Genomic DNA, 23539 nt, shown 5'->3' with positions numbered 1-23539 from the left:
ATTTTCTTTAAGTTTTTTGTTTTCATCTCAAATCAGCATGCCCCCAAATGATCATTTTCTATAAAATGAACTTCTTTCTTTCTGGTCACATGGGTCAAGGGAACTCAGTAATTTTAATTGATTGATTTATATATTCAGAAGAATTTACCGAGTACCTACTGTGGCAGACATTGTGCTAGGTGCTTATATCCAATAATTCACCAGATCTTATTCTTCTCTATTGTCTTGCATGTGTCTGGGTCTTTTCCAATTTGCCTAAACTAGTTATTTCATGTTTGAATTTTTTCAGTATCTCCTGCCTAGTGAACCTTTACTTATCCTTTAAGACAAAATGGAAAAGTCTCCACTTGTATTCTGGGTTGACTATGTACTCTCAAAATATATGTTTAAGTCCTAACTTCTGGTACCTTCGAATGTGACCTTAATTGGAAAAAGTCTTTGCAGATGCAGTCAAGTTAAGACAAGATCATAATGGATTAGGGTGGGCACTAACCCAATAACTAGTGTCCTTATAAGAAGAGGAAAATTTGGATACAGACACAGAGGGAAGAAGGCCAAGTGATGATGAAGACAGATTGGAGTCATGCAGCCACAAGCCAAGGAAATTCAAGGACTTATGGCAACCACCAGAAGTTCCCAAAGAGGCATGGAACAGATTCTCCCTAAGAGCCTCTAGGAGAAATTAGTCCTGCTGACTCCTTGATTTTAGACCTTTGGCCTTCAGAAGTGTGAGAGGGGAAATTTCTGTTGTTTTAAGCCACCCAGTTTGTAGTAATTTGTTATGACAGCCCAAGCAAACTAAAACACTCCACGAAGCCATTTAAAATCTCCCAAAATTAATAATTTCTTTCTTGGTTCCATGAGTGCTTATTTCTATCATAATTCTTTTTTAAAAAATTTCCTGGGGGCTTGTTGAGGATGGGGTGTAGCAGGGGAGTCATAGTCATCTTTGTGGCAATCATCGTGCAAGGCACTATGTTATCTTCTCAAAAGTTTTATCTTTCATATTTAGATCTACAATCCATATGGAATTTACCTTTTGTAATTGGTAAGAGGTAGTCAATAAAGTTTTGTCAATAAAGTGATGAGTTCCCAGTTCAACTCGCTTGTCTTATACAAGAAGTCCTATTGTTATGACTTTATATTAAAATTAGTAGTATGCTTGTAAAGTCATAAAAGGGCTTTTTTTTTTTTGGCTTAACTTTATTAAAGTGAGGGCAGTTCTTTCGACAAACGCTTCCAATAATATCAAGTTTAATCATTTAGTTTCAGAATAGACAGTTCCGCAACTATTCTAAATTCCACTAAGTCTTTTGAGTGTTGTGGTTAAAAGTGGGGACTGCGCAAATGTGGGTTGACCAAAGTAAACTCACCAAAAATTTTCAAGGGACGCTGGGATGACATTACTTTTGGTATATCTACACCTCAACTTTGTATTGGAATGATAGCAATAACATGAATATTCACTGATCCATCGAATTTGCCACCATCATTTCCTTTAGATTAACACAACACTATCCTCTCTTGCCTTTGGGCAGAACAGTGTATTCTAAATTTGGTATAGAATGATCTGGCCTTTATCTATCCAGCCTATTCTTTGCCATCTGTACCATACCCCCACTGAGCTTCGCCCCGCTCTCTCGCAGATGTTGGTCTCGAGAATCTATCCACGTCGCTCCACTCTTCTCTGGTTGACTCCTACTTGTGTTCCAGGATAAAGCGTTCTCATTCAGAAAGCCCGGTTTACAGAAACTGCCCAAATTTATGCATTACCGTTATTGTTAAAAATAATAGAATTAAAAATACACCCCACCCCCAATGTGATGATTAAAGTACACGAAGTTTTGTACAATGCATGGATGCATGGGACTTCGCCTCTATCGCTTTCCGCAACTCTCCAAGTCGGAGGTTTTAAAACGAGCGCGTCACTCGTCTTCGCTCCCTCCCTAACCTGAAGTAACTTTTCTCTCAGCCTAACTTAGTTTTCGAGCTGAGCTCATCGACTAGTTCCGGCTTCGCAGCGCGAGCGCGGCACCACCCGTTCTGGCCGCACTTCACCCGGAAGTGAGCTGGGGACAGTTGGCATCTCGCGCGCCGTCTTTGTTCGGCAGCGAAAGCTAAGGCTTCTGTTGCCTTTATGGCCGACTCGGATCCCCGCTACCCTCGCTTCTCCATCGAGGATGACTTCAACTACGGCAGCTGCGTGGCCTCGTCAAGTGTGCACATCCGAATGGGTACGTGGCCCGTCCCTCGGCCTCTCCCGGCCACCCCTGGTCGCCGCTGCTGTGCACTCTGCCTCCGGGGGCAGATTTTTTGGCTTCTGAGGGAGCGTGCGCTCCCGTCTGCGCTGGCAAAAAGAGCGCGGGTCTCCAGGGTTTGGGAGAGAAGGCCCTTGTCTTCCCTGCTCCCCGGCCTCCCGGGGAGGGCGCCCTCCTTCGGGTGTTGGAGGAAGAGCGGCCTCCGCTCCGCGGGGACTCAGAGTGTGCTCAGAATCGAAACTGGAGCTCATACTTCTTTAACCTTGTCTTCTTCCGCGTAGCAAAGGACCGATTAAAACCGCAGCAGCCTTAGTTTGGCATTTTTAAATTGAAAGAAACAAAGTTATTTTTAAGGTGAAAATAAATTTATCGTGTGGTCATTGTGACGGCACACCTGCATGGAATTAAATGCTTAAATGGTTTTGCTTTAGGGCGTGCGAACGCATTTTATTTTTCTCTTTGTCTTCTTTGCTGGATTCTAAGATCTGTGAGGGCAGGGACCATACCTAGTTCACTATTTTCTCTTTGCAGGACTTAGAACTCAACATAGACTTGAATATTATTGAGGCAGTTGCTGGAAATGGAAGCTTTCTAAGTCAATCAGAATGCCATATTAGTTTTAACATGCAGTATCCGGTGAGCAGAAATTATTCTGCTGTTGAAATGCTCAGTTTCACATAAGTGGAATTCATTGTCCGCTTTAGTTCAGCTAGTTGACCATAGAAGCTGCCCCAGATTTTCATCTTGTCCAGGCAGCTGGAACTTACTTGTTTTGAAAAAGGAATTAGGAAGATCTGACGCATTAATACTCTTGATCTCTAGCATCTATATTTCTGGAATTGAATTTTAGAATTATTTTGACAACTGAGCTCAGTTTTTGGTTTTAATTAAATGTTTAAATTGTAGGAAAATACATGTTAACATTAAAAAGTTACCATCTTAACCATATTTAAAGGTACTAGAGTTTGTGTTTTCACATTGTACAACCAACCTCCAGAACTTTTTCCATCTTGCAAAACAAACTCTATTCATCAAACAACTTCCCATTTCTCCTGCCCTCCCTCCCCAGCCCCTGGCAACTGCCTTTCTGCCTTCAGTTTCTATGAATCTGGCCATTCTAGATATAAGTGAAATCATACAGTATTTGTCTTTTGTGGCTGGCTTGGTTCTATTAGCATGTTTTCAGGCTGTGTCTGTGTTGTACAATGTGTCAGAATTTCCTTTTTAAGGCTGAATAATCTTGCACTTTATGTATAAAACAAATTTTGTTTATCCATTCATCTGTTGGACATTTAGGTTGCCTCCACCTCATTATGAATAATGCTGCTATAAATGTAGGTGTACAAATATCTACACCCAAAAGTGGAATGGCTGGATCAGATGTGTTCTAGTGAAAAACATCAGTTTTTCTGTGGGGGAAAACCCAGTACTTCCTCCTGTGTTTGTCCTTTACTTCTCATGCAGAACACTTCACTTCTGACATTTTTGGTCACCAAATATGTGGGTGTTTCTCCCTACACCAAGCAATTGTGACACCAGCTGGGTGTCTTACAATTTAAATGAATTCTGACACTATTTAGAGATAGTGTCAGATCCCACAGGTTAAGGACTCAGTCTCACAAGACTGCTCCCACTCCACTTCAGATGTTAATTGCAAGAAGTAGGTGTCCACGTTACCCACAACCTTTGAGTTAGATACAGATTGGAGGTTCACATGACCCCCTCCTCAGGTTTGATAATTTGTTAGTGGCTCACAGAACTCAAGGAAACACTTTTGTTTACCAGTTTATTAAAGGATAAAGATGAACAACCAGATGAAGAGTACATAAGGTGGCGAGGTCTGTTGGGAGGGTCCCAAGCACAGAAGCTTCTATCTCCATGGAGTTTGCATGGTAGTATTTTGTGGACGATTTTTGCATTGATTTCATCAAGGATAGTGCTATTTAGTTTTCTTGTGGTGTCTTTGGCTTTGGTATTGGAATAATGCTGGTTCTTGTATTGGAATAATGCTGGCTCATACAGTGAATTCAGAAGTGTTCTCTCTTCAGTTTTTTCGAAGAGTTTGGGGAGGATTGGTGTTAAAACTCAGCTTTTTAGTTTATGTTTTTTAAAGCAATAAGGCATTCTCAGATTCCATCCAATCATGAAGTGGACAGTGACAATGTGATACATTAGAGTAATTAAGAACCAGTACTGCAAGTACTGGGGGTGGATAAGAACTCCTGGCTATCTCAGAGATGCCAGAGGGAGGATGGAGGTCTCTGCTGATTCCAGAAGTGATAAAGAGAATGAGTTCCTTCAGGGAAGGACAAGTATAGGAAATGGAAGCCATTGCAGGAAATTAAATTTCTGTGGAGGTGGAATAGAAAGCATTCATTAGTGATCTCATTGAGTTAAGTTATTGCCATTAAGGAAACATTTGAATTATTAATATACATTTATTAAATAACCTGCATTTGTTGAAAGCAATCCCTTTTTAGTGCATGTAAAGGCAGTAAGAAAATAAAAGTTTTGGAAGTCACAGTTGCTGTCCTTAGGCGTTAGGTTGGCCAGTAGTCAAACTAATCTGTGATAGCAATTTGATTAAATTCTAAAGTGCCAAGTCTGGAGGGAGTTTAGGGAAGGAAGTGAGAGTGTGTGAATTGGAATAATCTAGGAAAGCTTCAAGAAGAAAGTGGAATCTCAATGGAGGGCTGGGTTTGGATATTTGAAAATGCTAAAAAAATTTTGTACTAACAATATTGTCCTGTTTCCTGGAATTACAATCACTGAAATAATATACACCTATGTTTTATAGAAAACTAAGTTTTAAAACACTTGTCTAAAATAACAGTTATTTGCAATGAGGCTGGGGGACCACAAATCAGGTTTCATAATCCCTAATGAATGCTCTTTCCACATGTCTGCATATATAGACTATTTTTAAAGAATTAGTCTTATACTTGATTTACTTCTCTATATCTCATATCACTATAACAATGCTGATCAAAATACCAGAAATTCAATAAATATTTGTTCATTATGAATATTTAAATTACGCAGGAGCATTTTACTTAGGAGCCCTGGTAATTAGGCTGGTGAGTAAGCTGACTACATCAGTATTAAAAAGTGGTTCTCTAGTCCTTTACTAAGAGGTAAAATAAAAACGTCTTAATATTTTTTAAAAGCAAATTAAGCTGCTTGTAATGTGTACATTTTCTGGAAAATACTTTTGGAACATTACATATAAAAAATGTCAAGGCTTCAGTAATCAAAACGGCACGATATTGGCAGAAAAACAGCCACACGGACCAGTGGAACAGATTGAGAGTCCAGAAGTAAACCCATATTTATATGGGCAAATAATTTTCAACAAAAAAGCCAAAAACATACAATGGAGAAAGGAAAGCCTCTTCAATAAATGGTGCTGTGAAAACTGGGAAGACACCTGCAAAAGAATGAAACTAGACTGTTATCTATCACCACACACCAGAAGTAACTCAAAATGGATTAAGGGCCTAAATATAAGACCTGAAACAATAAAATGCATAGAAGAAAACATAGGAACTAAACTCAAGGACCTTGGACTTAAAGAGGATTTTATGAATTTGACCTCAAAGGCAAGGAAAGTAAGAGCTAAGATAAATGAATGGGACTACATCAAACTAAAAAGCTTCTGCTCAGCAAAAGAAACCGTCAACAAGGTAAAGAGACAACCATCCGAATGTGAAAATATATTTGCAAGCAACACTTTCGATTAAGGGCCTAATATCCAAAATATACAGAGAACTCATACAACTCAATAACAACAAAAAAATACAAATGATCCAATCAAAAAATGGGCAGAGCACCTGAACAGACACTTCTCCCTAAAGGACATATAAATGGCCAACAATTATATGAAAACATGCTCAACATTGCTAGCTATCAGGGAAATGCAAATCAAAACCGCAATGAGATACCAACTCACACCTGTTAGAGTAGCTATAATCAACAGAACAAGTAATAACAAATGTTGGAGAGGATGTGGAGAAAAAGGAACCCTCATACACTGCTGGTGGGACTGCAAATTGGTACAGCCACTATGGAAAACAGTGTACAGGTTCCTCAAAAAACTAAGAATTGATCTACCATATGATCCAGCAATCCCTCTACTGGGTATTTACCCCAAAGACTTGAAAACCCATATCTGAAAAGATATTTGCACACTGATGTTCATACCAGAATTATTCACAGTGGCCAGGACGTGGAAGCAACCGAAGTGTCCTACGATAGATGATTAATGGCTAAAAGAAGCTGTGGTACATTTATACAATAGAATATTACTCAGCCATAAGAACAGATGAAATACTGCCATTTGCGACAACCTGGATGGACCTCGAGATAATGATGCTAAGCGAAATAAGCCAGACAGAAAAAGTAGAAAATCGCATTTTATCACTTATATGTGGTGATAAGCAAAAAATGAGCAGGCCAAACAAATAGAGACTCATAGACATGGACTATAGACTAGTGGTTACTAGTGGGGAGGGGGAGGACAGGAGAGGTAGACGGGGTAAAGGGAGTCAAATATAGGGTTTAGGGGGAGGGTGAAGTGGGTAAAGGGGATTAAATATATGGTAGCTGAAGGAAACTGGACTTTGGGTGGTAAATACAATATACAGATGTCAAATGATAATGTACACCTGAAAATTATATAATTGTATTAACCAATGTTACCCCAATAAACTTAATTAAAAATTAAAAAAAAAAATAAAGAGGAGTGTTCAAAAATGGAAAAAAAAATGTCAAGGCTTGTTGGTGAAAAATAATCATGAAGCTACAGAAAATTTTGGGGGGAATTTCTGAGTACAGTGTCTACCCTGAGCACTTTTACAGTGCCCATTAAGCTAGTTTATATAACTAGTTATAATATATATGTAATATATGATAGTCTATTAAAGGAGTCTTTTAGTAGTATGCTTTATGTATATTTTTGAAACACTAAAATACTATTTTATAGAGGCAGGAGCATGTTATAATCAATGGGATTATATTATACATTTCTGCAACTTTGTATTTTCACTTAATATATTTCTTTTTAATTGCAGTGGTCTTCCATAATATAACTAATTTAATCATCCCCTTTTGATGGATATTTAGGTTGTTTTCTTTCTTTTTATTTAGGTTACTTTTCTTTCTTTTTACTCCTTCAAATAGTGCTTCAGGAAACATCCATCCATATCTTTGTGAATTTCTGCAAGTATTGCTCTAGGGTATATTTTTAGAAGTGAAATTATGGGGTCAAAAGAGTACATATATTTTAAATTTGATTGATATCATCAACTACCCTCTAAAGAGAGGGAACCTTTGACTTTCCAGCAAAAAAATATATGAGGGTACCTTTTTTGTACTGTCACCAACTCTGAGTATCATCAAGCTTTTTAATAGTTGGCAGTCTGGTAGATCAGGGGTTGGCAAACACTTTCTACAAAGGGCCAAATATTAAATATTTTCAGCTTTATGGAGGTAAGAAAATCTCTGTCGCAGCTATTCAGCTCTGCCATTGTAGTGCAAAAGCAGCTGTAGAAGACACATAAATGAGTGCGGCTGTGCCCAGTAAAACTTTACGTACAAAATCAATTGGTGGACTGGATTCAGTCCATGGGCCATAGTGTGGTAGGTAACAAATGTTATCATGTTTTAATTTGCATTTCTTTAGCTATGTGAGCAAAGATGAGCATTTTCCTTTATTTACAAAACTTTACTGGGCTTTGTACTGATATTAAGGATATAGCAGTGATCAGACAATATTTTAGTCCTCAAAAGTTATCATTTGGGGGAGTGGGGGAGACAGATTCTAAAGAGCTAAGCATACAGACTACTAGCTGTGATAAGTTCTCTGAAGAAAAGAAACAGTGATAGAATAGACCCTAGGGTTTAAAGTGGCAGCTATTTTAAAGAATGGTCATGGAAAGGAGATGGCAGTTATGTAGTATGAGAAGGAGCTAGCAGGTGTATTAGTTATCTATTGCTTTATAAAATATTACCTCAAAATTTAATAGCTTAAAACAACAAATAGTTATTATCTCACATAGTGTCTGAGTCAGGAATCTGGAAGTAGCTTAGCTAGGTAGTTCTGTCTGGCTCACAGATTCCAGTCAAGATGTGGGCTGGGCTGCAGTCAGCTCAAGGCTTGACTGGGCTGGAGGATCTGCTATGGCTGTACACAGAAGGCCCCAGTTCCTAGCCACATGACTCATTCCATGGGCTGCTTGAGTGTCCTCATGATATGGTGGCTGGCTTCCCCCAGAGCAAGTGAGAGAGCAATGAGGAAGCTGCAGTGCCTGTTATAATCTTGTCATGGTAATCACACACACCATTACATCTCCCTTATTCTGTTTATTAGAAGCCGGTCACTAAGCAGCCCACACTCAAGGGGAGGGGTTTAGTCTCCATCTTTTGAAGGTAGTCATATTTTAAGCCACCACAGTCTTCCCTCTGTCCACAAATTATTACTATTTTTCTTCTACATGCAAGCCGAGACCCTCTTGAAGACTTTGGAACTAAAAGGAGACAAATTATACCTACATACCCAACACCCAGTAGTACGACAAGCATAATTTGGTGGTATTTTTGCCAATAAAATTATTTTAAAAACTTCGTGGGTCTTCTGTGATTCTTATTAAGGTTCAGTTCATTAGATAAAATACACACTGCTACTTCCACCTGATTCTTTTTTTAAAAGTGAGTCACTTGAATGTCAAAAATTGTAGACATATTTTAAATCACCATTCCACAGAAAGAAGGATAAGGGCATTCTAGGCAGAGGGCAAAGGTCCAGAAGCAGGAAAGATTTGGCATTTGGAGAACAGAAAAGGTGGCTAGTGTGGGCAAAGGATGTGAGGAAAAGAAAGAGTGGTATGAGATGAAGTTGGAAAGGTTCTATATCATGCAGGGCCTTGTAGACCCCCATAAAAGCTTTTAAATTGTATTCTAAGTGTGAGGGAAACCATTAAAAGTCACAGGATATGGTTTATTTCACAAAAAGATCACTCTGACAGCTCTATCTGTGGAAAATGAATTAGGTGGTACAAGAGTGAAAGCATGGAGACCATTTAGGCTAATCTAATAGTCCAGGTGCAAGATCACATAGTTTTTGACTAGAAAAGGTAACAGATGGACAAAAGAGGTGCATATGTTCTACTTTGCAAGTAGAAGCCATGGTAGTTGGTGGTAGTTTGCGAAGAGGGAGGGTAATCAGAGATGACGCTTACATTTTTAGCTTGGTGGATGTTCATGCTGGTTACTGATGAGAAGACTGAGAAAAGGACAGATTTGGATAGGAGTGAAGAGTTCCTGTTTTGGCTGTTTGGTTTGAGATGTCAAGGAGGAGAGAAATCAGAACTCAAAAAAAAAAAAATCAGAAGATATTGCTCTTAGGCTTATTTTCTTTTCATAGTCAATACTCTATTTCCCCCTGTTATCTGTCTGTGTATATCCTTTGCCACTTTTTATATTATTCAAAATCAGTGTCAAATATTGCTTTTTCCTGGGATTTGATTTAAGGTCTCATTTTTAAAGAGTATAGAAAAAGCAGTGATCTGGAATATCTGCATAAGGATTAGTTTTATGATGAATTTATTGCCTTAGCACAGGTATCTATAAAATGTTTTTTTATTACAAAAGTAATATTTATTGGTGATATATAAAAAAACATAGATTCGCAAAGAGCCGAACATAAAAATTGTCCTCAGCCGTACTGCCCGAAGAAAACCATTATTAACACTCTGGTATGTATTCTTCCTTTTCCCTAACTGGCTACATTTACCTTTCATTAATTCGATATAAATTTATTTGGCTGGGTGCTAGTGGTATGAATGTGAATAAGACATGTTTCATATTAGAGAACTTTAGTCTTAGTAGTTGCATGGGAGTGAAGGATAAGTAGGCTTATCAATTATAAAATAAAGTGATTAGAAGTATATTTAGGGTCCCTTGGGAACTTGAGGAAGAACATTTAATTCAGATTGGAGAAGTGAGAAAGGCTGAATCTTTAAAGATAATTAGCAGTTAGTTAAGGGGGTGAGGGGAGAAGGATGTTATTGTCTGTATGTTTACATAGAGGAGGTAAGAAGTGTTAATGTTTTATTTCTGAAACTCGTGAGTTGGATGTTCAGTGTATTATTTATATTATTTGTGTATTGGAAGACTTTTATTAAAGTCTTCCTTGGAGTTAATTTATGGATGTTGATAAAATATTCTAAAAGTAAGAATTTCTTATTGTACAGAAACTAGAGTCAGAGGTACTATAAGAGAAATAAAATAGGTGAGTGAAAGTAAGTTTATATATTGTTTGCCTTTTAAAGGGAAAATTTATACTACATGGAAATTAAGATTTCTTTATAAATTTACGTGTAATAAGTTTAATGTAACCATATGCTTTCTATGCCTACAGTTCAGTTTCAAGATAGAATTGTTTGAAAATGTTGTTTTTAATCTTTGTTTTGTTGTATGTTGCTGTTTCAAACATGCATTCAGTCTTTTTATTTTGATGAAAACATTTATATTCTGATGCATTAATTTAATTTTTTTTCTTCATGCTTCTTGGAGGATAGTTACCACTTACAAATTTTTATTTCTTAGGAACCATTTTCTTTTTTTAAGTTTTAGTTATAGACTACATTATTTGGATTAAGATTTAAGAAAGAACACATATAAAAATTTAATATTTCTAAGAAGAAATTTGATCTTGCTGTTCTATGATAAATGTTTAAAAGTCACTGTATTTTTTTTTTTCTCTTTTAGCCTTTCTAAGAAAAGTCTACAGCATCCTTTCTTTTCAAGTTCTCTTAACTACAGTGACATCTGCATTTTTTTTATACTTTGAGTCTATACGGACATTTGTACATGGAAGGTAAGATGATTCTGAATCATTTTCAGCCACTGCGTATGATCAAAACGGCATATTATAAGCAAAGGTCTTTTTTTCTGTTAACTTTTGGTGTTACAATGTAAAAAGTTTTATTATTAACTCTTGTAAATAAGATTAGTTTTGTTTTGATAAGGAATATGTTCTACAACATAGTATTTACCTCTGAACGCTTTAGCTTACAGTTTTGTAAGGGTTAAACCCTTATCTCTTGGAGTAGTAAGAATTTTTACTATGTGCAGTTTTTTTAAGTCTTAATTATTTTACTTTTATCAGATTTATGTCCTGTCTCCAAAGCCTAAGAGAGTGCTTGAAAAATAAGGGTACTTAATAAATATGTGTTTAATTTACCTTAGTGTTGGCTCATGACTAGGATGATTTCACTGAAATGTTTTGAAAGTAGCTCCATATGATTCATCCAGTTTGTTTAAGATATGACCTTCAAAACAATTATTTCCATGGCTAAAAGTAATACAGATTCTTTATATTAAAGGAAAAGAAAAATAAGAAATAAGTATTTTCTTAGGAGTAGACAATTTCTATCCTCTTTCTCCCTGCCGAAGGGGAATCTTGAATTATTAGTTTGCTATTTGGGGCAAAGTTCTTTAATTGAAATTACAGGTACAGTGAATACTCTAAAAAAGTAGTTAGGTATAAAATTTGTTTATTATTTAATAGCCTTTCTTTATTGTATTTTAGTTTAAAAAAAGCAGCATGCTAATTGCCAAAATTTTTCAAATATGATAGAAGTTTACGAAGTAAAGAGAAGTCTTCCCCATTCATTGTGAGCTCTTTGTCTTGCTGTTCCTGCCCACCTCACACTCCTCAAATTTCTCAGACGGAAAAATAATTTGACAGTTTGATGTGGCTCCTTTTAATTTTATTTTTCTGTACTTTCATAAATCCATACAATAGACACATTTTATTAAATTGGATAATACTATTTATGCTATTTTAAAACTTGAAACTGCTTTAATTTTGTCTTTCAGTCCTGCCTTACTTTTGGTGTTTGCAGTTGGATCTTTGGGTTTCATTCCAGCATTGACTTTAAATAGATATAAGCATCCCCTTAACCTGTACCTGCTTTTTGGATTTGTGAGTATTTTGACAATATCTGTTCCTTTAACATTTATTCCTGAGTTTTAAATTTATTTAATTGAATGCATATATACATGAGTAGCAGAATTAATGTTTTTTAAAAATTTGAATATTTAAAAAAGCACTTGAAATCTCCTAGTCTGTAAGAATTTTTAAACTTTGTGAATTTTTTGCTGTCAATATTATGATATAGTGGAAAAAATAATGAATTGGAATCACATGACCTGGCTTTGCCACTGTCTGGTTATGTGACATTTGGCAGGGCATTTAGCCTTTCTGTAGCCAATGTAAAATGAAAATATTAAAGTAGATTATTCCCGTAATACTTTATACCCCTAATATTCTGTGATTTTCTTGGGAAAAAATTATATTGTGGCCTTAATTTCATAGGTCTTAAGTTGAAATCTTTATGATTAACTCCTCGGTGTTATTTTTATCTTATGACTTTATTCTTTTAAAGGACCTTTTTTTTCCAACTGATGTGCTTTACTAACTGTTTCAAAATCATAGTTGGGGGAACTCAAGTTTAAGTCATTTGTTGAGATATTTGTGAATATTAAAACCCAGACTACTACCTATAAAAACTCAATCTTCGAATATGACCAGAATGCGTTGGTAAGGCTAAAGTTACATATTTTTAAAATTATTTTTCCCATTCTCATATCCAATATGATTTGGGTTCTGACCTAAAAATTGGCTTCAGAACATTTCAAACTGATAATATCAAGAATATTTATGGTCAAATAAGATTTAAATGCTAATTATCAGATTAAAATACTTCAAAGAAAGCTTATGAATTCTGATAAGTTTACGTTAATATGATGAAAGAAAAGCTCATGACTTTGGAAATTTCAGTTATAGGGAAGGTTATTCATTTAAATCTTTGGCTGGTCTGTTTTTCAGGTATCAAAACCCTAAACCCAGGTTATCTCAAGTAGCAGCGAATTTATTTTAAAGATATAAGAGCTTAGGAATCCAGCAACCCAAACCCACCAGGCTTCAAGAATAAAAGGAACGAGAGGAAGATTCTAGAAATGATGCTATTATAGAGAATTTAATAGCAAGAATTTGTGGTCTCTTCACCCTTCATCCATTACATCTCTTTCTACCTCACAGCCGTCCTTACACATAGTTTTCTCTCCTTTACTATCTTTGTTTTTTACACGGCTCATTGTGGGCCTCATGTGATTCATTAACCTTTTAGCTTTAGCTCCTGCTACTATTGCTTCATTCTCATGAGTTTAGATTCCTATGTGAGGAAGAATCTGATTGGCACAGCTAATTAACAGATCACACTGTAGGTTGTTAGCCAATATATGGGTGGGCAGCCCCTGGGTTAGATGCTAACTTCTGTCCTAGTCATCTGTGTCCTAAGAGAGAAAGAGGAAGTACAAAATGAAACAGCATGATATGGAGTTCCTCTTCAGCTCTACATATAGCCAGCCTCCTTTTAGAAATACTATGATTGATTTCTTTGTGGGAAAATGGTATGGACAAACTTTTGCCCAGTGGGGAGAAGACCCACTAGAAAAGCAGTAAGTGACTGCTACAACTATTGATCATGCCCATAGCTAAGAATGGTTTAACAAATAAGGAACTATGTAAAATGCATTCCACATTACTCAGAGACCTCTGATTCTAGATTATTTTGTCCTACTCCACCAAAATAAGGAGGTGGAGCTTACCTCGCCTTATGAGGCATGTATGTATGCTTGTGTGCATGAGTGTGTATACACACATTTAAAAGGGGGCATTTTGTAATGGTATTGTTTTCCTAGTCTTATCTTTTCTCCTGCTTATACTGTTCTTTTTCCTTCAGATACTTTAGTATGTATGGGGTAGGATTTCTTACCTAAAATCATGTCGCAAATATCAAGGATGTAGTATAATCATATTGCCTCCCAAAAATATTTGTCATCTTTTGCTACCACTTCCCTGACACTACTAACAACATTATAACAAATTTGGCAGTGCCTTTATTGCCTCCACATCTCTGTACCATTTTTAATACCATTTTTGCTCTGGTTCTGATGATTTGTTGATTTCAGGTAGGGGAGTTTTATAGGGAATGCTTCTGCATGATTATGATTATATAGCCACTGCTGTTACTTCTGGCTTTGCTTTTATGATATGGTCTCTCAGATGGTTGATAAACTCTAACTAGAGTAAGCATATAAAACAAAATAAAGATATCTAATCAGGAGGAAAGAGAAGCTAGAGGATAAAGCTCAATATCCCTAAATCTTTTATTTAGGGTATGAGTTCAGCTACTTGTGACATGGCTTAAACAATGACAAAGTAACAATGGCTTAAACAATGGTTTATTTCTCTTTCATGTCAGTGATATTTAATGACTAGTGAAGTTGTCAGGGGCCTAGGCACCTGCTATAGTGGACTTTTCTAAAGTGTTGCATGGTATAAGATGCTCACTAACACATCCACATGCCATCCAATTATTTTAAAAACATAAAAAGAGAAAGGGGAGAGCAAGCCTCTTTGCTTTTAAAAGTTGTGCACATCTCTGCTAGAATATAGTCCTGTGGCCAAATCTAGCTGCAAGGGATACTGAAAAATGTAATGTTTAATCTGAGCAGCTATTTGTCCAGGTAAAAATTCTGTTTCTTGGGATGAAAGAGAGATTGAATATTGGGAGACAGTTTTAAGATTGCCACACCAAAGTACTACCTAAATATTTAATATTAAATTAATCATTAGTAATTCAATAGCAATATTTAATATTCCTGTTTGTGTGAGATAGTTTTTATAAATGTGCACATGATATGCAATTTCATTTTTATTTACATTATACAGTGAGAAAACTAATTTTCTGTATTATTTCTATAATCTTCCTGTTACAGATAGAAAAAATTTAGAGTTTGAGTGCTGGGATCACAATTAGAAGCTAAATATTCTCATTCAATACATTGAGGTCTCATTTTCATTACAGTGGGCTTATTATTTGTCACGTACTGCACAAGGCTGTCATGAAGCTAAAATGAGATCATGTATATGGAATCACATTGAACTCCTAGAAATTAGAACATGTACATGACATAGTATACATTTTATGTGCATTTATGTAATTTTAATTTCTTTTTCTTAGACACTGTTGGAAGCTCTGAGTGTGGCCGCTGTTGGTAAGCCATAATTGTGCTTCTATATGCTACAGTTACTTTATAATGTGGATAAGTATTCTGGGTAAAAAGGTATTTGGAGCTAAAGCTTAATGTCATGGAATGTCATTTTAAAAATATGGCATACGTTAAAAAATTTCTAATATAAGCAAAAATTAAATGTTTATACTTTATATAGTTCAACTGAGCTTAGAGGAAAAGAATTAGAAAAACAATAGGAATGGACAAAAATATTCATTTGTGTTTATGCATTTATAAAAATAAGACAACCATAGCTAATCTTTTTCCTAACTTAAAGTGATCGTAGAGAAGCTGATACCATATATATTGAACCATATATTTTCATCACAAGCTCACTCTTGAATTGCCTACTTTGAACTGTGCTTTATTGTTATTTCCTCATATATTATCAAATTGGCTCTACAAGAAATGAGTAATTTCTGTTTTGTATTTGGTGTTAAATATGTGTTTGAAAGGAAGAGTCTAATTACTTGATGTACCCTACGTAATGCCTCCAGTAAAAAATGCCATGATTTATTAACAATAAAAATTGTAATGGTCTCAAAATAATTAATCTGGGGTATCAAACAGGGTAGCATTAACTGTTACTCTCAATAACAGTAAACTGTTAATATTTATGGCTAATATGTTTATCTCATCCAATTTTGTCAGTGCTTTTTAACCTTTCTGTGCCAGTTTTATTGAATCTATGTATTCTTTGGTCATCACTTCTTCCTTTTATAAACAAATTAGAATGTAAGTAAATAATAGTAACTACTAAAATAAACAGGATTGAAATTTCTTAACGTAGGATGAAGTATTAATATTTACTTATTGTTAGCATTGTTATCTATTAATGTTACTTACTATTAATGTTATTATCAATTCCATCTCAGCCCTCCCCAGCTCCTACCATTTGTGAGATATGTAGGATTTATTTATTTCAGGGTTATAGGAATTGGAGGTAGAAATACATAGATGGGGTGATCTGAGAACATCACTTTCCTCATTAATTATAATATCTTTTCCATCTAATTTTAAACCAAAATTACTGACAAGAAGCAAAAGTAATTTCACGTTTTATCTTTTCTGTGTTCACTTTCCTAATCCTGTAACAGCATAAATAGAGAAATTCCAATAATGTGGCATTTAGGAATAGAAAGAACTTGGATAATTAGTCCCTAAAAAATTAAAAATTACTAAATGGTTTTGGGTTCAAAGGACTTCTTTTAAAGAGGTTATAACTTATCGTTCTCTTAAAATGTCAAACAGTTATATTACAACAGCCATAGTCAATCCAGAAGGTCATTCTAAAATTATGAGAGAGAATTTGGTATATATTCAATAAAACCCCAGTAATGTACTCCAAGGTAACGCGGATTTGGATAGAAAGCAGATAGTGGTTTTCTGTTCTCTGCAGGGTCAGTGAATGTCAGGTAACACCAGACAGCCCCAATACTTTTCTTGCCTAATTTCATTGATTTGGGCTGATGGACTGGGTGCAGTTAACCAAGTGATTGCTAGAATAACTGCATACCATCCAGGCTTTCCCAGCCAGCCACAGGAGCCAGAATCATCCCTACTGATATCTAAGTCATAGTGGGTAATCACTACAGGTGGTGATAAACCGCAGCTGGAACAGGGATTGGGTGAGAACTGTTATGGCATATCCCAGAAACTTCTCACTGGCTGGCTGTGTCATATCTTTCCAGTCATTTCTTTGACTTGATAATAATGTGACCTCCTTATTTTGTATGAATGAAGATTTTGGAGCCTATTTATTGCATTATGGGTTTGGTTTTACTGTACCAATCAATATTCAAGGCTGAATAAGGAATCTTTTCATAATTGTTTTTATTGTCAAGTAGTACAGGAGAAAATAAAGCATTGAAACTAAATCCCAGAAAAAGCTTTTTTATATTGTGTATGTTTATATGTATTTTTAATCAATGTTTTTTAATTTTACAGTTACTTTCTATGATGTATATATCATTCTACAAGCTTTTATACTGACTACTGCAGTAATTCTTGGTTTGACTGTATATACTCTGCAATCCAAAAGAGATTTCAGCAAATTTGGAGCAGGGTAAGTTATATATTTGTGGCTATCATAGATATATCTTTAATATTATAGGTAGTTATGATAGAAGTGCTGTACTGTTAGCTTTGGATACAGCCTTTTACAGTGAGTAATAGAAGGTCATCTCTTTGAATTTTGAGGCCAGGCCCTAACCTCCCAGAACATATAATGAGATGAGAAGTGGCTTCTAATCCTTTGTTTCCCCTCTATATTGAAAAGGAACGAATGCCAAAAAAAAAAGAAAAAAAAGAAAAAAAAATCAGCTTTCTAGAGAGGCTAGGCTTGTAGGCTTTATGAACAGTATGGAATTTGCCCAAATTGTTTAGCTCTTTGTCTTAACATAAATGTTACCAAGATCATATCTTTGTGGTGAAAGTGAGGTGTTGGAGATGTCTACATGAACCTTAAAAGCTTTTTGATCTATCTGTATTAACCTGTATTTTTCTTCAAACTAATAGGTACATGGAATGATCCTTTTTGTATTAAGATAATGGTACTGTGTTGTCCTTACCTGGTAAGAATGCAGACACTTTTGTAAGCTCAAGAAGGCTTCCTGTTGCCACATAATCACCAACCATTTTGTTTTTTCTTGTTACAACACTAAAAATTTACAAAAGTCTACTCTTGCAAAACTTCCTTTCCTCCCCCCCTTTTTTTTTCTGGTAATCCAGATTACCAGAAATCTCTATTGGGATAAAATATAGTTGGTTAGCCAACACTGATAATTGTGCAAGACACATAAATGGTTTTATTAGAATGGAGCTTGATTTAGGGAGAGGCAACATTTTTTATACGTTTCCTTGTGGAGAGGGATGTTTTGTACATATTTGTGTGGTATATATGAAGATTTACTCTCTTTTTCTTCCCATCCCAATCTCCAATTGCTTGCCTCCTTCCCATCCATTCTACTATAGTCTCTAGAATTCCTGTTCTGATAAAGTTTCCTCTATATTTCAGCCTCTTCGTAATACGTTCTCTCTTATCAGCTGAAACTCGATTCCTCTCTGAGAATACTTTTCTCTAGCCATTTATTCTTCCACACTCTATGTAGCCTTGGGTGGCTGGGTTACTATTGAAAACTACTTCCTTAGTGCTACTTTCATTATTCCTTCAGCGTGGTGAAAATTCATTGCTTTAAGGCTTATGTTTTCTGGTTATATACTTCCTACCTTTCCTCATTACTGACATTGTTTCTCTTTTGGATCAAGTCTCCCTCATTCTTTAAGGACTTTAGCACCAAACTACATGTTAGACCCATCCATCACCTTGGCCTCTTAATATCTCTGGACCTTTTCTACTTCAGCAACCTTCATTTCCCTGCCATGGCCACTGTGGACCTTGTCATCACTAAGGACTGTTCCATTGTTGAAATCTTAATGCCAGCGTCCCACTTTTCTTTCTTCAATCTTCTATCCTTCTAGCTCTCTCATTTCTTTATTCCCATAATACCTATCTACTATGCCTGTTCTTCATCTACTGCTGAAATAAACTGTTTTTCACCTCAGACCTAGGAGTCACATATCTTCTGTTAGTATCCATTAAATTGTGCCAGGCTAACTTCTTCACTTGCAAGTAAGGTAAAATCTCAGATGCTCTACAGTTCTTAATCCTACCTTCCCATACTTCTTGGCACAGAAGCTTTGCAGTTTCTCTAGGGTTTAAGTATGAAAAAGCAAGTCCTGAGTCCCTTTAAATCCTGAAAGATCTATACTATGAGGCGGCAAGATACTTCATCTAATGTAGATATGCTACATGTATCCAGCAAGAGAACTGAGGGCTGGAATCTCACCATGCCCCTCAGTTCACCAAACTGGGTTATTAATATAAATATATATTTAATTTGATTTAATTCTATTGTTATATAACGTATTTTTATGATTTCAGTCCTTTTACAGTTATTGAGGTTTTGTGGTATCTTGGTAAATGTTCTTTGTGCACTAGAAGATGTATATTTTGCTAATATTGGATGAGTGTTTAATAAATGTCAATTAGGTCAAATTGGTTAATAGTACTTACTGTTCAAGTCTTCAGTATGCTTATTAATTTTCTGCCTGCTTATTCTAGCAATTAATATAAAAGTGATGTCAAATTCTCCAACTACAAATGTGAATTAGTATATTTCTCCTGTCAGTTCTATAAGTTTGATTCATGTTATTTGAAGCTCTAGTTTTAGATGCACGAAGATTTAGGATTGTCATAGCCTTTTAATGACCCCTTTATCATTATGAAAGGATTACCCCCAGTAATGTCCTTGCCCTGAAATATGCTTTGTTAATGTAGCTACCCTGGCTTTCTTTTGATTGTTTTAGCGTGGTATATTGTTTTTTTTTCCTTTTATTTTTAGCTTATTTGTGAATTTATTGTTAAAGTAGTTTTCTTGTAGGTAGCATATAGTGAGATCTTGCTTTTTAAAATCCAATCTGACTATTTCTGCTACTAATTGGTATCATTAGACCACTTAAATTTAATGTGATTATTAATATGGTTGGGTTTAAGCCTACCATCTTGCCATTTGTTTTTTCTGTTTGTCTTATCTATTTCTTATTCCTTTTTTCTCTTTTCTTTCCTTCTTTTGGATCGAGTATTTGATTCCATTTATCTCCCTTACTGGTTAATAGCTACAGCTCTTTTAAATAGAGGTTGTTCTAGATTTTACAGTATACATGTTTAAATTATCATTAAGTCTATCAACAAATACTATACCATTTCATATATAGTACACTTAAATCTGTTCTCCCCTTTGTGCTACATGTGCTATAAACCTCATAATACATTGTCATTAATTTTGCTTTGAACATTAAATTATCTTTTTTTTTCTATTATTACTATTTTTTATTATTTATGCCTACAGCACCTGGTCTTCCCAGGTGGTCTCCCATCCAAGTACTAACCAGGCCCAACCCTGCTTAGCTTCCAAGATCAGACATCAGGCTTGTTCAGGGTGGCATGGCCGTAGACCATAGACCGTGGCTCCACTGAGGCGTGAACCCAGCAGTGTGTAAAGCAGATGTGCTAACCGCTACACTATGGAACCATGTTCGATATTATCTTTTTAAGAAATTTAAAATATAGATTAAAAAAGAAAATATAGATGAAGTCTTTTATGTTCATCAACATATTTCTGTTCTACATTTCTTTGTGTAGATCCAAATTTCCATCTATTATTTCCTTCTGCCCAAGGGATTTCCTCTTAACATTTCTTATGGTGCTGGTCTGTTGGTCTCAGCTTTTTTTTTTTTTTTTTGAAAGTTAGTTTTGCTGGGTATAGGAGTCTAGGTTTGGGGTTCTTTTTTTCCTTGCTTTTAGTATTTAAAGATGTCACTCCACTGCATTCTGGCATGTGTAGTTTCTGACAAGAAGTCTGCTGTTTTTCTTTTAAACATTTTTGGCTTTCTTCTTCTAGGAAGCAGCTAAGTTCCTTAGAAATTGTCTGAACCTTTTGAGGCTTGTTTTTAAGTTCTGTTAGGTGGATCCCAAACAGCCTTTGGTTTAAGGCTAATTTGGCCGCACTATTGAGATAGTACCCTTCTGAGGACTACTCAAAGCCCCCATGTCCTTGAAGGTCTTTGCACTCTGGCTGGGGTGAATGTGAACTATTCCTGGCCTTGTGTGAGTTCTGAGGATTGTTTGGCTAGCTTCTCTATGGTGGTTCTTTCCCAGCCTTTGCCACTTCCTCACACGTATGCACTGATCAGTACTCAGCTAAAGATTTGAAGGGAATCCTCTGCATGTCATCAGAGCTCTCCTCTTTGTAACTTTGCCCAGCAAATTCGAGCCACGTTGGCCTCTCTCAACCTGGAATTCTTATCTCCTCATACTCAAGGAGACCACAAGAGTCCACATGGTTTCCTGTCCCTACACTGTGGCCTGGAAACTCTCTCTACCTGGGTTAGTTGTAGAGCTCATCTCCTTTGTTTCCCTTATCTCAGGAATCACTGTCCTGTGCTGCTTTCTGTCTAGTGTCTGAAAATGATTGTTTCTAATATTTTGTCTGGTTTTTATTTAAGGAGGGAGGATAAATTTGGCCTTTGTACTTACTTGGGGCCTAAAGCAGCATTTAGTCAGCTCATAAAATTATAGCAGTGGTAAATTTATGTACATAATTAAGTACTATTATACATCAGAATAAAGTAGAGAGTACTTATATCAATATTTTTGTGTTCTAATTGAAAACTTAAAAAAAAAAATGTTACTCTTAAGGAATTTGTACACCACAAAAACAAATGTTGAATAGATAGCTGTTCTTTCAATTTCCGGGTATTCTACAGTATTCATTGTATGTTTATGAATTCTTATATTTCAATTATTCTTTCACAAATATCAGGATGGATTTACTTCTTCAGGAAATATTTGAATGAGTTTACAAAGTTTTTGTAAGGAACAATATCATTATTTTGTTTTTACAGACTGTTTACTGTTTTGTGGATTTTGTGCTTGTCAGGAATCTTGAAGGTGAGTTGTTTTAGAAAGATAACTTGAAATATAATTCTGGCTATGTCTATATAAATAATCTCAGAAAGCTATAAGAGGTATACTCTTATGATAGGACACTTAGTTATAATTATCTGGAACATTTGTGTATGGAATGATAATTATCTTTCAAAAAAGCAAGGCCTTATGTTAATATTATTTATTGAAAAAAAGATGAATGAATAAATGAGTTAAAATACATAGAAGGCCTTATTTGTAATTGCTAACCTCCAATTAGCACATGTAATTCTGAAAAAAAAATCTTTTTGAAATAGTTTATACTTGGAATGCTACTGTTCAAAGTCAAGTGGATAATTTAATAGAGAGAGGGATAGCCATTGATTCATCCATTCCTCCTTTCTTCCTACATAAGCAAGGGTAAACTTGCTTTGCTTTTTTCTGCTTTTAACATTTCTATTTATAGTTATACAGCATTATTACATATGTATGTAGTATATGTAACTTAAGAGCCAGTAACTTTATTATTAATACTTCTCTTAAATATAAACTTGTTACTTTAATCTTTTGCCTACAGTTATTTTTTTATAATGAGACAGTGGAATTGGTCGTGGCTGCTGTAGGAGCCCTTCTTTTCTGTGGATTCATTGTCTATGACATGCACTCACTGATGCATCAGCTGTCACCTGAAGAGTATGTATTAGCTGCCATCAACCTCTACTTGGATATCATCAATCTATTCCTGCACTTGTTACGGTTTTTGGAAGCAGTTAATAAAAAGTGATTAAAAAGAATATATGAATGTGTTCTGGAAAAGTTGCAAAAATCAGACTGGCGAGAAACCAAGCACCTCTCAAGAGTTTTATTATGCTGACGGTCCCAGAGGAACTAGCACTCTGAATATCTGGGCCCAGAGCTCTACTGAAGCATTCCTTATGTAGAACTTATTTGGCATGGGCTGATTGGTTAATTTGTCCTCGGACAGTTACAAAGCATTGGAGTTGCTATGGGTTGCAGGCAGTTATAAAGAGTTACAAAGTGCGGGAGTTGCTAGTGTGCTAGCTGGAAAATTACTGTGTGGCTATCACATAACGCTCTAACAAATAAGCTTTCTGCTTCTGTACCCCACATTTGCACAACCGACCTGTAGGTTGACAGTTAGTAAAAAGAAGAAAAATAGACGTGTGTTCAAACAGGATGAAGAATAAGGATTTAGGGCTTAAAAACTCTGTACCTCTACATTTCGGGGCTGCTTAATTTGGGGTCTGCGTACCCCTGGCAGACCCAGCTGGCTGAATAGGGTGTGTTTCCTATAACTCACTGATTTCTGGTGGTCCGTGTGTCTATCGGGGGCTGGCGACTACAACACTAGGGGGTACAGGCAGTTATATTTGTTGCTTAGAACAAGCAAAAGGGAAGAATAGTCTTTAGTTAATTTCGAGTATGGCCTATGCAGCAAGCATATCTACAGAAGCAGAACAAAGAGCTGATTAGCCTTTTGAGTGAAAATTCCTCTTCAAAAGTAGTTAATACCAAATTAAGAAACTCAGTTTTTCCCTATATGTCTCTTAAAAAAGACACTCCATAGATATCCCTTATCCTATCTCCCGTGGTCGCTTTCAGTGTAAAAACATAGTCTATGATCCAGGAA

The 23539-nt window shown here is 35.8% G+C and overlaps 2 protein-coding genes and 1 pseudogene across 4 annotated transcripts in view; 1 reads left to right on the top strand and 2 right to left on the bottom strand.

Moving 5' to 3' along the window:
• Positions 1-23539, bottom strand: part of IRAK3 (interleukin 1 receptor associated kinase 3) — an 83465-nt gene that overhangs the window by 57901 nt on the left and 2025 nt on the right. The gene's annotated exons all lie outside the window — the stretch shown is intronic.
• TMBIM4 (transmembrane BAX inhibitor motif containing 4) lies at positions 2000-22682 on the top strand. Its single transcript, XM_039865931.1, has 7 exons — positions 2000-2234; positions 11025-11133; positions 12138-12243; positions 15350-15383; positions 17349-17466; positions 21867-21912; positions 22466-22682. The coding sequence occupies exons 1-7, from the start codon at positions 2138-2140 to the stop codon at positions 22670-22672; spliced, it is 717 nt and encodes a 238-aa protein (XP_039721865.1). The 5' UTR covers positions 2000-2137; the 3' UTR covers positions 22673-22682.
• On the bottom strand, positions 20303-20418 carry LOC120605185 (uncharacterized; annotated as a pseudogene).

Source organism: Pteropus medius, unplaced genomic scaffold, assembly GCF_902729225.1.
Source record: "Pteropus medius unplaced genomic scaffold, Ma_sr-lr_union100, whole genome shotgun sequence".
In the NCBI taxonomy this organism is placed as follows: domain Eukaryota; kingdom Metazoa; phylum Chordata; class Mammalia; order Chiroptera; family Pteropodidae; genus Pteropus; species Pteropus medius.
The sequence above is the reverse complement of the archived record's forward strand: the minus strand, read 5'-3'. Positions and strand labels throughout refer to the sequence as shown.

Excerpts from the sequence above, each read along its gene's own strand:
- TMBIM4 (XM_039865931.1), top strand. The coding sequence starts at position 2,138 with ATGGCCGACTCGGATCCCCGCTACCCTCGCTTCTCCATCGAGGATGAC. Across the intron at positions 15,384-17,348 it reads TCTGAGTGTGGCCGCTGTTG|TTACTTTCTATGATGTATAT; the intron begins GTAAGCCATAAT and ends TTAATTTTACAG. Across the intron at positions 17,467-21,866 it reads TTCAGCAAATTTGGAGCAGG|ACTGTTTACTGTTTTGTGGA; the intron begins GTAAGTTATATA and ends TTGTTTTTACAG.